Below are 14836 nucleotides of genomic sequence, written 5' to 3'. Positions count from 1 at the left end.
GGGCAGTAGAGACGTGGCATGTCTGGCAGCCAGCGTGTCAGGAAGGGAGACTCCAGGACGCAGGTCCCTGCGGCCCAGCGCAGACCCGGGCTTTCCTGACATGTCCAGAGGGGACGGGCCTCGTGCTCAGGTGAGAGGCACCAACACGGCACCGTGACCTGCTGCCCACACAAGTCTCTACAGCTCACGTCCTCAGAGCTGTCCCCATGTGGGTGACAAAGCCACCAGCACACTAGACACCAAGCAAAGTGGGGGAGCGGGAGAGCAGGAGTCGCCACCAAACCAGCACGGTCCCCTGCAGAGACAGGACCAACCTTGTCGACGAAGGGGTGGTCCATGAAGTCGGGGCCGCCAATGCTCAGGTTCAGTACGTCGATCTTCTTCAGGATGGCATAGTTGAAGGCATCCAGGAACCAGGACGTGTAGGAGACCTGGCCATGAGAAAACAGTGCTTTAGGTCGTGCAGTGGAAGTCTCCAAATACCAGACTCCTAGTGGCATGAAGTGTTCACGTTAAACTTCAGAAAGAGGTCCCAAGAACCACGAAGGCTCTACCATGTAACACCACTACACCCAGAGCCTCCACTCCTCGGGCCTGGACACCGGGGAGGGCGGGGTCCCAGGTCCTGTCCTGCCGGGTCTCACATCCAGCACCTGCCTGACCTTACAGCCTGCCTGCCTGCCCAGGGGAGACCCCAAACTTCTAGTTGCCGCTCTTGCAGAAGGACTTGTCCTAAGACACATCTACTCAGTTAAGTGTTTTCAAACAGTTTAACATATTTGTCTAACATTCTTTACTCCTAAACAGACTGAACGTCATTTCACAGAATTATTTCTCTGATAGTTATTATTTCTTTCATAGCTTCCTCACAAAAGTTAAATTACTTCATGTACCACCATTCAGGTGCTTTATAAGATACAAAATTAAATAGTCTGAAAATAATAGACTGAAACAATGGAGTAAAGTGCTGGAGGGAATAAAAAGACTTTCAATCCAGAATTTGATGCTCAGTTAAAATAGTTTTTTGAGAATAAAGATGAAATAAAGATCTTTTCAGATAAACTAGACCTGAGAGAAATCAAAGCTAACAGACTACATTACAAGCAATACTAAAGGCATCTCGTCATGCTGAAAGGAAATTACATGATGTAGAAACTTAGATCCACAGGTAAAAATAAAGAGCATTAGAAATTAAAAACATGTGAATAAACACAAAATGTTTAAAAAAAAACTGTAGAAAGAGAATATGATTCAGAATTATGTTTTTTAAAGGCTTTTAAACAAAACAATACAGTTACACTTGCTTGAATATGCAAAAGAAATTCTAGGAGGAGAGGATATAAGAAGAAAAGAATCCATCTCATGGGGGACATGGTTAAGTGAGGTAAAAACCTGCTGGATGGGAGGGTTGGGAGAATTATCCCTGTGTGCCCTGGATGTTTGTGAACTATGTATTACCCGGGCAAAAATTAGACTTTAACAATAAATAAATAACCAGGACCCTCCCTCTTTTCAGTAATGTTTCCAAATGCAGAGGGAGGGAGTAGGCTTCTAAATCCTCATGACCCAACACGATGCTGGGTGCTGGGCACACAGCGACCCTCGAGGCGGTCAGTCCAGCAAAGCAGCAAGAACACAAACATGGATTATTCTCAAGTACAAGTGTGCCCAAGGCGTGGTGGGCAGGAGAAACGGGAGGTCAAAGAACACCCTGGAGCAGGGTCTTGGGTTCCGGTGAGGCTGGTGGAGGGGGTGGCGGGAGGAGGGCAAAGGCACGTGGAGGGCCAGGAGATGCTCAGCATCACGGATGTGCACTGCCTTTAAACCAGCACGTCTCTTCTAGAGTTTCGACTTTTCACATTTTAAAACCAATTCTTTAAGTTTCAGGGGCCCTCAAAACACATACCTGGTTGTTGGTAAAGACTCTGAAAATATGAAGTTCTGCATCAGGAGCAAATCCCTGGCACTCTCTCATGCTGGCTATCACGCCTGCCACGAACGTGCCGTGGCCCAGCCCTGCTGTCCAAAAGGAAAAAGGCATGAAGCACGGCTGATAATGTGGGCCATCGATTCAAAGAGACTCGTTCTCCAAGTCCAAGACAGAGTCCCCAGTGCCTCTCCAGGGCCTCCACTCAGAGCCTGCACCTCACCAGCCCCACCTCGGGGGCCAGCAGCTTCTGCTCCCCTAAAACAGCAAGGATTCCTCCCACCAGGAAACCCCTCTCCTCAGTCACCTCCCAACCTCCTGAAATAATTAGAAAAGCTTCTGCCAAAGGCACAAAGCAAGTTGAATTTGTCTGAATAACTATCATATATAGACTATTTAATCATTTAGAGAAAAACCCCCTCAGCTGATAAAAGGGAGGATGGGAGCAACCAGAAAGGTCCCTCAGGCCCTCAGGCCCCCAGGCCCCCAGCCACCCACCGTCGTCCAGTGTTCGCTCATTGGTCCAGTTGGTTCTCTCCTTCACGTTTTTGAAGTGGGGGTGCTTCTCACTTAGCCCAGTGTCAAACACAGCAACCCTTACGTTAGTGCCTTATTCCAAGAAGAGAGCAGAATCATGTTCAGAGAAACCACTGTTCTGGATTTTTGTCTATAAAATACGTTCCTCGTTGGGACCCACACAGAACACCAAGGGACCCAGGGCAAAGCCCACCCACAGAATGCACACAGTAGGGAGACGCCCAGGGCCTGGCTGAGCCGAGGCCAGAGAGAGGGGACAGCTGAGAATGGCCGCCACCAGCTGCTAAGGAAGACCCACGGACACACAGAAGGTCCCTTTGGCCACCGCTCAACTGTCACCCGCACCCGGGGGTGAAACCACCACCCCCAAATCCTCCGCCCAAGATGGACTGTCCTCTTCAGGCCATTTTCTCCAGGCTCCTTTCCCCTCAGAGGGGCCCTGGTAGTGCAGAGCACCACAAGGCCCTCACTCATGGCGGGGGGGGGAGGGCTCCTCCTCCTGACAAGGACTCAGTGCTGTTTATTCATGACAACAACTCTGCAGACAGGAGCTTTCACCTACACGCAGGGAAAACCACACTTAAAGGAAAACCACTGTACCACACACTTTCCTATAATAACAAGTCTATTTCAGATACTGGCCAAAAGCTATGTGCTCCAATGTGAAATATGACTGATACTGTCAGATCAAGAAATTCTAGAAAATATGTAGAGAAAAAAATACAAGATACTCATATGATTTAAAAGCTAACAGGAGTAAGCCTTGATACGTAAATATCTTTCCAGTAAAAGAGTTGTGTTCACATATCAATATTACATTAAATAATCAATTACAATGAAATAACCACCAAAGTATATCATTTCCTTTTTTAAAATGCACACACAATACTAAAAAACAGCTAGTTTGGGGGAAATAAAAAATGCTTTTCTGATGATTAGAGAATTTCTGTTTTCTGAAGCTTTTGCCCTAAAAAGGCAAACCGAAAGGAAATCATCATTTAATAAAATGTCAGTCTCCTGAGTGTTACGTCTGAGCAGGGGTAAGGTCTCTGGGTCTCTAAGCCAAGGAGAAATGGAATGACACCAAGACAAACTGTGATGTATGAGGGGCCAGAGACATGAGTTGACGTTTAGGGTCCAAACTTGCACATCAGTTAAAACAGGAATTTTCTGCCATGATGAATCAGTAAGAAAAAACATTTGATTGGTTGTGAGTTCTATTTTCTAAGAAACGGTCTTTAATACTGTTTCCTGTTCTGAAACAAAAGATCACAACCTCAACAATCACTTAGCCACACTGCACACAGGCCACTGCATGGGAGTTTGTGCCCAAACCAAGGTGACGTCTCTGGATCTGACCTCCTTCCCTGGGAAATGACAGAACTCTGCTGGACCGCCAGTCAGCCCTGGTGTGGGCAGCACTGTGTCTGCCCTGAAGGAAGGAACGTGCCCTGACCACCTCAGAAACAGTAAGACACAAAAAGTGAGCAGGACTAGACAAAGACAGGAGCTGTCACCCACACGCGGGACAAAGGGACAGCTGAGTGCTCAACCTGCAGAAGGAGAGGTGCATGAGGTGGCACACCCTCAGCCACAGGTCTGGAGAGGGAGGCGGCCTTCCCGGCCCCCAGGCCCACCTGTGTAGCCCATCTGCCACAGCACGTCGGCCTGCAGCGTCTGGGCCACCTGGCGCGGGATGGCCCTGAGCAGCCGCCGACTCGAGTGTCTCCCGGTGGCATGCCAGAAGCCGGAGCCCAGGGAGAGGCTGGCCCTGCGCAGGGGCCGTGACGACTGCCACTTCTGGCTCCAGCGGGTCTCGTTACAGGGTGCGCCGGGCTCAGCTGCAGGCAAGGAAAGAGAGCAGAAACTCAGGACGCGTACCTGTCGGGGGAAACTCCTTCCACCAGGGCAGTGACCCCCTCCTGAAATCCCCGTGCGGGAGAGTGACACTCTCTCCCCTCTGCTAGAAGGAACTTCTCAACACAGTTACGTTCACAGGACATTATTTAGCCACCACATTCTTTCCAAACAGTTCTTTACCTGGAATCTTCTAACCAATAAGAGGGAGGGAACAAATGATAAAATCATCATTTCTAAAGAGATGAAGTCAGTTTTGATACTGGAATTGAAGAAATGCTTGGTATTTCACCAACCACTTATTCTCAATGAACCAGAAAGGGGGTGGGGGGAGGGCGGAGTGCAAGAAAACGTGCACTAAGCAACAGTGCAGTTTCTCCGTTTACTGCGTGATCTCAGACAGGAAGAAGCCCTGTGACCCCAGGACACCTCGCTCCAACCTTGTCCTACTGTGACCTGCTCAACGTCCTCAGCACAAGTATCTACTAGAACATCGCCCTTCAAAAAACAAAACACCTACAGAGGACTCGGGGAGAACTGCTGGGGGTGACATTTTACATCTTGATTTTGTTGGTGGGTACCTGACTGCACTTTTATCAAGACCTGCCAAACTGTGCACTAAAAAGCATGAATTTTACCATCCATAAACATTCATTTTTTTAATGGAAGAAAAAAGTAGAAATATCACAAGGGTGTCCCTTTACCTTTTAAAAACCATGCTATAAAGAAGAAAAAAACATATTTCAAACCCTTCTCTACAGGACCATCTGCAATACTACTGAGGTTCTGTTTCTAAAGGAAGTTGTTATCTCTCTCCTTCCAGTCTCACCAGGCTACACCTATGAAAATACGGGGGACCTGGAGAAATACACAGTTGTGTCAATTCCATTAAGTGCCTATTTGCACAGTGCAACTGAAACGATTCAGCACTGACTCTCCCACATTGACTCTGCCTTCAGTCAACAGCCGGGGCACTGACTGAAGGACAATATTCAAACCAAGGAGGGTCTGCCAGGCCCTCCCTTCCAGCAGACTGTACTACACCTGGAGGATTGAACTCAGTTCTGGCTTTACTCGTGAGGAGCAATTTAGAGAAAACAGGACATATCTGAAAGCAAGCCATTAAAAGGGTAAGGCCAGGTCATATGAGCAGCCCCTGAAGGAACTGGTATCTACTATCCCAGAGACAAGTAACAGATACGGGACACCAAGATGTCCTCCAAACGCCTCACAGTGCTGTCTCGTGGAAATCAGGTCAGCTCTGTCTTACAGCCCACCGAGACCAGGGGTGGGATCCAGAGTGTGACAGGTTCCGATCCAAAATAAAGCAAAGCATTCTAACAACAGAGCCACAGAAAAATGAGTTGGTTTTTTTTTTTTTTTGGCTGCACTATACAGCACACAGAATCTTAATTCCTTGACTAGGGATTGAATCTGGGCCCCAGCACTGAAAGCTCGGAGTCCTGACCACTGGACCGCCAGGGAATTCCCAAAAGCAAATATTTAACATCTGTTTATAACAGCCCAAGAACTCTGCTGAGTTTTCTCCACATGCACTATTTCCTTTCACCTTCATAAGAACTCAGCTGGGTAGCATCATCTCCATTTTCTGGATGAGCGGAGCAGAAGCTTAAAGAAAAGGTGCTCACCACAGGTACCCAGAGCTCCTGACCAGAGGAAGAGATACACTATTTCCTTTCAGGGCACCCCAGCAACTGACAACCACGCTAGAGAGGGTACAGAAGTGGACCCCCAACCATGAAACTCTATATACTTCCTGTGCTACCACATTCCCTAAAATATTCTGCAGCTCTTTAAAGAAACAGGCACAAGGCATACACTTGGCTAACTGCACAGGTCTGATTTGTTTTTATCTTCGTGGATTGCTTTGAGGTGACTGCTTTTCAAAGAGAAAAAGCACCACGGAACAAGGACGAGCGGAAAGAGCTCTGTGAAGTCAGACACCCCTGAGCTCCACAGCTGGCATGGGAACTGGCTTGCCCCCTGGGTGTGTTTTTAAACCTCAGAGGCTCTCAGGCCTCATGTGACAAACATCTTATTTTGTTTTTCCTCTAATGAAAGAAATAATAAGTGATAACAGCTATTACCTATTTGCTACCCCAGTTTCTGACAAACAGGGAAAAACCCTCTCCCCTTTGGTAGTATACCTGCTTTGGAAACTAGCATGTAATAATCTGCAATTGGTTATCTGAGAAGGAACTTCTCTCCACAAGCCTGTTGTAAGGACTCAGACAGTGAGCCCTGGAGCTGAAAGGGACTCAGCAGATTCCTTCCATCCCCGCACGTGCCCGGCTTCCAGCTTCAACAAGCCCGGCTGAGGCACTATGGTGCACAGTCAGGAGGGTCCGAGAAAAGCAAAATGAAACCCAAAGAAAAGGCATTTTGCCAGATGCATCCAAAATAAACACACGCACTGAAAGACGCAAAATGCAAGCAAGGGGACTCAAAGACACCATCTTGGTTTCCGAGTGTGAAGGGGCGTCAGGGCCTCACAGCCTGAAGGCCCTGAGAGAAAGCTGGTGAAAATCTCTTCCCACAGAACAGAGATCACTCTTACTGCAAACTTTCGATCAGAAGCACAAAGTCTCTTTTCTGTTTTTTTTAATTCCTGCTGAGAAAGTGTTCACAGCTGATGAAAGACGGGGTGTTCACTGTACTGTTTCTCGATACCACCCTGGGTGGACACGCACACCCCCTCTGTTTCCAGTGCAGCAAAAACGCACACAGACCAGCCCTCGGGAGCAGCACTCACCCTCCGTGTACTTGAGGGAACGAAAGACTTTCCGCTGGGGTGTTACCCGCTTGATGTTCGGATGGTCTTCAAGAGTCAGCAGGCCTGCCTTCTGTTTCTCTTTTATCTGAATCACCTCAAAATCACTAGGATAGTCACTGGATGGATTGTTTCGAGGTATAATTCTCCAGTTGTCGATTGCACTGCTCTTCAGGGCGCTTGAAATAAATGAATTTCTAGCTTTGGCCGTAAAATATCCATTGAAAGCCACAATGTACTCTGAGATCAATAACAAAAAAAAAAAAAAAAAAGAACTTACAAACCTATATTATGACATTATACAAGATTATATCTAACACAAAATTTTCCTGGTAAAAGAAAACGTATCTATCATAAAACCTACAGCAGGAAGAGCAGTAAACACCCTGGATGGCAGTTCCCAGAGCTCTGAGCGAAAACGATCTGGATGAACCCCACTGATCACAGGACACAGCACTCAAAACCAGACCCCTGAGCTGTTTTTCAAACACCGAATGTTAAGAGAAGTCTGAGCATGTGGCAGAGAAATGCACGTAAGGTTTCAAGTAGGAAGGAGGAATTCAGAGAAGTGAAGGCTCTCTTCTTCCTGGAAAGTTAACGAAACTTAGAGCAGATCATATAAGACTCATTGCGTAGTTATTCACAACTGGTCACATAAACTTTCCTCCCCTCCAAAGTACCCACCCTCACCAGCTACCATGACATTTGTCCCATGGAATTCATTTTTAGGGAAATAATTCAGAATGTCAATTTCCTTGCTTTATATAAAATAATTAAACTGAAAAAACAAACCAGCAGAATTAATATACAAACACTATGCACTCAGCCCATTTTATATTTATTGCAGAAGAGAGGGAAATGTTTTTGGCAAAAGCTAATGTTTATAATAACTCTGAAAAAAGAAAACAAAAAAAACCCAACACACTGAGGGGCAAGTCCCTAACATTTAAAATAATATCATTACCATATTCCACAACCGTTGAGGAGAACTCCACCTTCAAATCCAGGTGGGAACAGCCAGGGCACGGGGCCTTTTCAAAAGGTTTCTTTTCCAGTCTGTCGCCCAGATGCTTCTTCCCACAGAGCAAAACCACCAGCAGAAGCAGCCAGATGTTGACAAGCTTCATGGTCGTGAGTGAGTATGGTCATAAAATCGCATAAACTCAAATCGTACTTTTTTCTTCCTTGATTATAAGTTAATTTTTGTTTCAGCTAAAAGCTGAAACATTACTGATCCGCCATTTTACAGTCTTGTCCAACGTAAATAAAAGTTAAATTTCATGGCCTCTGTGGCTTGGCCTGAAACGAGGCTTTCATTTCTTTCTTCGTTTCTTCTCCATCTTGGGCCTCAGGCTTCGCTCACTCCGGCCCAGACCCCTGAGTCCTACACTCCATGAGCACCACGGAACCAAAGTCCAGCGGGGATGAGTGATCACTGTGAGCCAGTCTACAAAACAAAGCAAGCACACAGGGACATGAGCAGTGCACCGACAGAGCCACGGAGGTTTCGTGATCTCTGCAATTTGGATAAGAGGGTCTAAAAGACACACCAGCTATAAGACAAAACAAAGGCATGATGCAACCATGAAATATTTATGGGCTCATTTTAATTTAGTGACTCCTCACCCCTTTCAGGGGGAAAAGAAAGTTTTAAGACAGCTTCAAAAATAAAATAGGATAAAATAAATGAGAAAAATGGAGAAAAACAAGAATAACAAATAACCCCCAGAATAATAAGCACATTAGCCCTAAGCTAATGAATGGGAGTCATGAGTCTTTGCCCAAGTTCGTTCCCTTTGCCTCAATTTCAGATTCTTGTCTTTTCCTATCAATTGCATTTCTTTATGCCCAGGGCATTGCCCCAATCAGCACTTTAATTCCCCATGTGTATTTAATTCCCCACATGCACGGTTAGTTCCTCAGTGTGTTGGACTCTTTGCAACCCAAGGCTCCTCTGTCTACGGGATTCTCCAGACAAGAACACTGGAGTGGGTTGCCAATTAAATTCCACCAGTTTTTCAAGTAAAAGCTTGGTACACATTCTTTTCTTTCTATATAAAAGTAACATCTAAGAACAGACTAATTTCCATACAATTCATGTACCTACCACCCTCTAAGACACACAGTGCCCTGAAATTACTCAAACTACACTTTTTCAGGTTTTGAAATATTTTCTGCCAATTCTATGAAGAGAGCATGGAAGAGTTTTTATTGTCAGTAAATGTATTTTACCTCAAGCCGCAACTTAAAGACTTTCAACCTGCTGAATGTGTTATAAAATCAGATTATCTCTTTACTGGATGTGTATGAGAGGACGGACAGTTGGTGAGGTAAAAGCTGTTGCCAGAAAAATGTGACTTGAGTATTAAATTGCATGTGAGCACAAATACCTTTCAAAATATCTGAATGGCAAGGAAAAGGGTAATTCTTCACAGTGAAGAATAGAACAGCAGTTAAAAAACAAAAAACACAGGCTGTAGAACGTCCAGAAAGATACACTGCACAGATCACATCAGAAACATAAATAACCCAGCAGGGGGAAAACAGAGCAATAAAACAGTCCTTCCTTCCATCACTACTTGTTTCTTAGAAGAAAACATTTAGGACAAGGAGTCAGCCCCTTTTCGAGAGAGGTGTGTCAAGGTGTTAATAAATCCATTCTTCCTGCAGAAACTGGTATCTGAGAATAACAACAAGGGGTTTGTGGTTTCTGGGACTATACACAAGTGCTTCTATTAGGAAAGCACTGATAAACAGGAAAACAGTGATAAAGACAGGTAAGCAATTGGAGTATCTAAACAATCTCTGAAATAATCATTAGGACATTCATCATTATAATCACAAGTGATATGAAAAGCAGGCCTAACTTGAACTGGAAACCAAGGCTGGTGGAACAGTTAATCAGATAGAAATGAAATATTAAAAGCTATTTCCATAGCAACACGGAGAATAAGAGAATGTCAATCATATAAACAATTAAAACCAACGACCAGAAGAGAAAGATGGAAGAAGAGCAACAGGAGACACAAAAGCCAGCCCAAGCTGTTTTAGAGGAAGACACCTGGCAGTGAGCGCCAAGCTCCTGTTCATACTCGGTACTCGCAGCAATGAGGCATCACAGGACACAGTGACCTGAGGCACACACCTGACTCGGCGTACAGGTCAAAGGAGAGAAAGCTAGTCACAGTGACAAAGGCTCCCGTGATACAGGAAATGAACTTACTGTGAAAAAACAATTAAAAAAACAAAATACAAATAGAGCGCTACACAATCTGTGACACATTTGGACTGGATACCACACACATATTAGTGAGCCACACTAGTGAGCAAATGTTAGATTCAGTGAGTTTAGTTACATCAACTTTCATTAAACCTGTTCCAAAATAATTCACACACAGGTAAAGACAATGAACTTAAAAGTCAGCCTGTGGGGAGAGACAGCTGACGCTCTTACAACTGAGGCAGTGCCCACACTATCACTGGGGTCGCAAGACCAGCCACCAGCCACGGACCTCTGCAGCCCTGGCCTGTTTGCTTTAAGATACAGTCCCCTACTCCTCCGTGGGGCTCCGAAGGCACCCCTCACCATGTCTGCGATGGCTCCTTCCACTCACTCCCCAGTGCATACCTGGAGAGCATATTCCCCCGGCCAGGCTCACCATCTAGTAGCAAACACACATGCAGCAACAAGCATAGATAAGCACAGAGGATGGAAACACAGACACTTAGGAAAGGAAAAACACTTTTTACAAAAGCAACAGGCTGAGGACAAGAAGGCAGGTGTTGGTGGGAGAGCCTCAGCAGCCCAGCCTGTGTGGAGTGATGGATACTGGGGCGGGGCGTGAGGCCCCGGGGTGTCAGAATCTGAGTTGAGGGGTCAGCAGTGACAGGAGGACACTGATTGGGTCAATTAAACATTTTGTAGAGAATGGAGGCACCTTTCTCACCATCAGAGAAGGAAGTCTCAAACATGAAGGGAAACACTGGAATGAGCCATGCAGGATAACAATGGAAATACTGGTGTGAATGCAAGGTTTTCAACAGACAGGTGTAGAAACATACACTCGCACCAATACATGGACATGTATATCCTAGCTCTGTCTGCTGAAAGAAAGAACATGGGGGCAGCAATATTCTCATAGGAGGGAACCCCCTCACCCCCACTAGTGCCCAGCACTGGTTTTCTAAACACTATACTCCATTGAAAGAAACCAGGCTCCTCAGAGAGAGAGCGAGTTTCAGGCTGGGCCAGGTAAAAAGAGACAAATCTGGAACATGTGTGCCCAAGGGGAAGAAGGGCTCACAGAAAGGCGGGGAGGGTCACAGGGGCCCACTGGGATCTGTGCATCCAAGTAAACGGTGAGAGTAACAGATCTTGACCCACTGAAGACAAAAGGAAAACACGAGTCCACCGTGGCATACACACAGAAAATAAACTGAAGTGCGAAGAGGATTAAGCTATTTACATGATCTCAGAATGCCTCCCAACAAAGTCCTGATTTGTTACAAAAGAAAGTAGAGGAATGCTAGGTTGCAGACGCTTCATCAAGTTAACCAGAGAAGGGACAAACAGACCCGGGTCCACCAGGCAGACGTGGTAGAAGAGCCTTGCATCTCCCAAGGGGTTCCTGCCAAAGACACACAACTTCCATCAGGTCATGAGCAAACATCAGGACCCAAACTGAGGGACATCTTTCAGAACGACTGGCCTACAACCACCCTAAGTACTGAGGTAATGAAACCAAGGAACGGCTGAGATCAGGCTCCAGACTGAAGGCAATTCAAGACTCTGAACTGGATCCCTTTGCTGTGAGGACATTACTGGAACGAACAACTGGCAAAACCTGCATGGGACCAGCCTGTGATTAGATAGCGGTGGAGTATCATGACTAACTGCTGGACTCTGAAGGCTGTGCCGTGGTTATGGAAGAAGGTCCTTGCTTGCAGGAAATGCCCACTACAGTGCCTGGGGATCAAGGGCATCAGATCTGCAACTTACTTAAAAATGCAGAGAAAAAAGGGCTTGTACTATTCTTCCTCCCTTTCTGAAATGGTGGAAATGGTTTCCAAAATATACAAAAAAAAAAAAAAAAAAAAAGGTCCTATATCTAGTCTCAGTTGCTAGGACTGCCCTCAAGAGGGTGGGAGTATGAATTTGAAAATGTAGGGGAGGAGTGGAGGCAACTTTAAGCCTCTTGTAGACTCAGTCTGCACCGACCCGATGTGTGCACAACCAGACCATGGACCTTGTCAAACAGATTTACAACCATCAACTGTCACACAGAATGACACCTGAACATCCCAAAAGATGTGCTGGGCTACTTACAGGGAAATTAAAAGTATTTCTCATTCAGAGGAATTAAGGAATTGAGATAGTAAACAGCCGCTAGAATTAACCCCAGTGTCTCCATAATTTACATCATAAAAGTTAAGTAACATTTTGACAGACAAAACTGAGACAGCCAGATAAAATGAAATCAAGTTTAAGAATTCAACCTGAATACTTTCCTAGTTTGCTAGTGAATGTAAAAAACTCTTAAGACCTTTGAGAGTTGAAACTTGTCAATACGTGAATGTAAAAAACTTTTAGCCTGATAAATTCGGTCATAACAACAATGAACACATCCTGAGCACTCAGCATGTAGCAGACACCATCCCACATGATGTGCATGTATTAACTCCCTTAATCCTTACAACAATCTGTCCCCACCCCACTTTCAACAAGAAAACTGAGGTCCAGGCTGGCTCCGCACTGCCTAGTCACCTGGCCTCTGAGTGGGGAAGTTGGGCTGGGAACATGCGTGGTCTGGCTCCAGAGGCCACACTCTTAAGAGGAAGGTTACCCGGCTTTCCTGAAATCCAGACAAGTATGAATCTAAGAGCACACAATTTATGTCCAAGGCTTTTAACTGGGGAAAAATCAGAGACCACCTAAAATGCAACAGGGAACTAGCTAAATAATTTATGTACATTATGGAATGCAATACAGCAATTTAAAATTAGGCTCCCTGGGAAGGCTGAATAATGGTTCCCAAATGATGTCCGCAGAACTTATGTTACTTTATACGGCTGACAGGACTCGGCAGGTGTAACTAAAAGGATGTCCTGATGGGGAAAGCATCCTGGATGGTCCATCTGGGTCCAGAGTAACGACAAGAGTCTTTATAAGAGGGAGGCAGGGGAGTGATGATGGGAGCGTGAGGCTTAAGTGATACCAGGAGGAGGTCAGGCACCAAAGACTGCAGGTACCTCTGGATGCTGGAAAAGGGATGGAAATACATGCTCCCTGGAACTTCCAGAAGGAATGAAGCTGACACCTTGACTTCGGCCCAGTGACACTGATCTCAGACTACTGACCTCCAGAACTGCGAGACAACAAATCTGTGTTGTTTTAAGCCAACAAGTGTGTAGAAATTTGTTACAGCAGCCACAGGAAGCTAACATATTTCCCAGAGAATATGGGGGAGTGCTAATGAAATATTAAGTATAACAGTTAATGTGATCCAAATTTTCATTTTTAAATATGTAACTATACGCACCAGGGAAAAAGAACGTGAAAAAAGATAACTTTGTGCAATAAAACTTGCACAGTCAGTCAAAATATGTTAAAAATGGAATTTCAACTATACATATAGTTGTATACAGATCCCTTGAATCTGCATGTGTGCGTACTAAAACACTTCAGTCATGTCTGACTCTCTGAGATCCCATGAGCTGTAGCCCACCAGGCTCCTCTGTCCGTGGGATTCTCCAGGCAAAAAAACTAGAGTGGGTTGCCAAGCTCTCCTCCAGAAAAGGAATCTACTTCCTAGGATTTGTTTTCAAAAATCTGTCTACCTTCTAACTTAAGGTTATGCTTTCAGCTAGTTCATTCTAAACAGCTTTGTCATCTGTAATATCACTTACTTACAGGGCCTGGTTAGGGTTGTCTCTGGATCTACTAACTGTTGACTGGATTTAATTTCTACAGTTTATGTAGAAGGCCTGGTTATTTTTCCACACAAAGGTACACCCTAAAAGAAGGTATTTACAACATCATGCATTTTCCATAAGTAAGGATATCTTCAATACAGGTACAATCAAAAAATATTTGACATCAAATACTAAATATAAAATACAAAGCTCAAATAGCTCAAATAATACAGTGCCAGGAATAAAATTTAATGAGACGTGTATAAGAGGGAGACAAAGTAGAGGAGATGTATTACTTGGGCAGGCAACAGTTAACATTTCTCATAGCCCAGAATCTTCTATTTTGCATTATAAAACAGTGTCACTGGGATAATGATTCTGGGTATAGCTAAAGTACATACAAATTTGTTTCTTTGCAAATAATTAAAGAACATAAGTCAGGGAAATGACTTTTATCACCCAATAGTCGTCTAATTAGGAAGATGCGCCTTGCTTTTTAATGACCCTTTACTGAAACAGATCCAGAGAAAACTGTTTAGGCCACAAAAGGGTACCATTCAGTTCAATCAAAATTTGGCTGTAAAAATACCACTTTCATAACTAATTGCACACTTGACTGTATGACCATTGTTTAACAGACTAACATTTGAGAGATGCCAGACCACACTATCTTAAAACAAAGGTGTATTCTTAAGCCTGATTGAACCATTCATTCTGGCATATTCGCCCATCAGTAGGTTTTGTAGGGGGAAATTGAGCCCAGCGAGTCAAGAGCACCAAAGTCAAGAGTCATGGTCCACACTGTTTCTATC

The 14836-nt window shown here is 44.9% G+C and overlaps 1 protein-coding gene across 1 annotated transcript in view; it reads right to left on the bottom strand.

Annotated features, from left to right (window-relative positions):
* MBTPS1 (membrane bound transcription factor peptidase, site 1) overlaps positions 1-14836 on the bottom strand; it is a 44624-nt gene that overhangs the window by 26776 nt on the left and 3012 nt on the right. The window contains exons 2-7 of the mRNA XM_043436219.1: positions 8077-8559; positions 7095-7352; positions 4102-4305; positions 2426-2536; positions 1907-2016; positions 315-431 (exon numbers count right to left, since the gene is read on the bottom strand). Coding sequence (XP_043292154.1) covers positions 315-431; positions 1907-2016; positions 2426-2536; positions 4102-4305; positions 7095-7352; positions 8077-8239 — 963 coding nt within the window. The 5' untranslated portion in view covers positions 8240-8559. The remainder of the gene's footprint in view (positions 1-314; positions 432-1906; positions 2017-2425; positions 2537-4101; positions 4306-7094; positions 7353-8076; positions 8560-14836) is intronic.

The sequence above is a fragment of the Cervus canadensis genome, chromosome 18 (genome assembly GCF_019320065.1).
Source record: "Cervus canadensis isolate Bull #8, Minnesota chromosome 18, ASM1932006v1, whole genome shotgun sequence".
Lineage (NCBI taxonomy): Eukaryota > Metazoa > Chordata > Mammalia > Artiodactyla > Cervidae > Cervus > Cervus canadensis.
The sequence above is the reverse complement of the archived record's forward strand: the minus strand, read 5'-3'. Positions and strand labels throughout refer to the sequence as shown.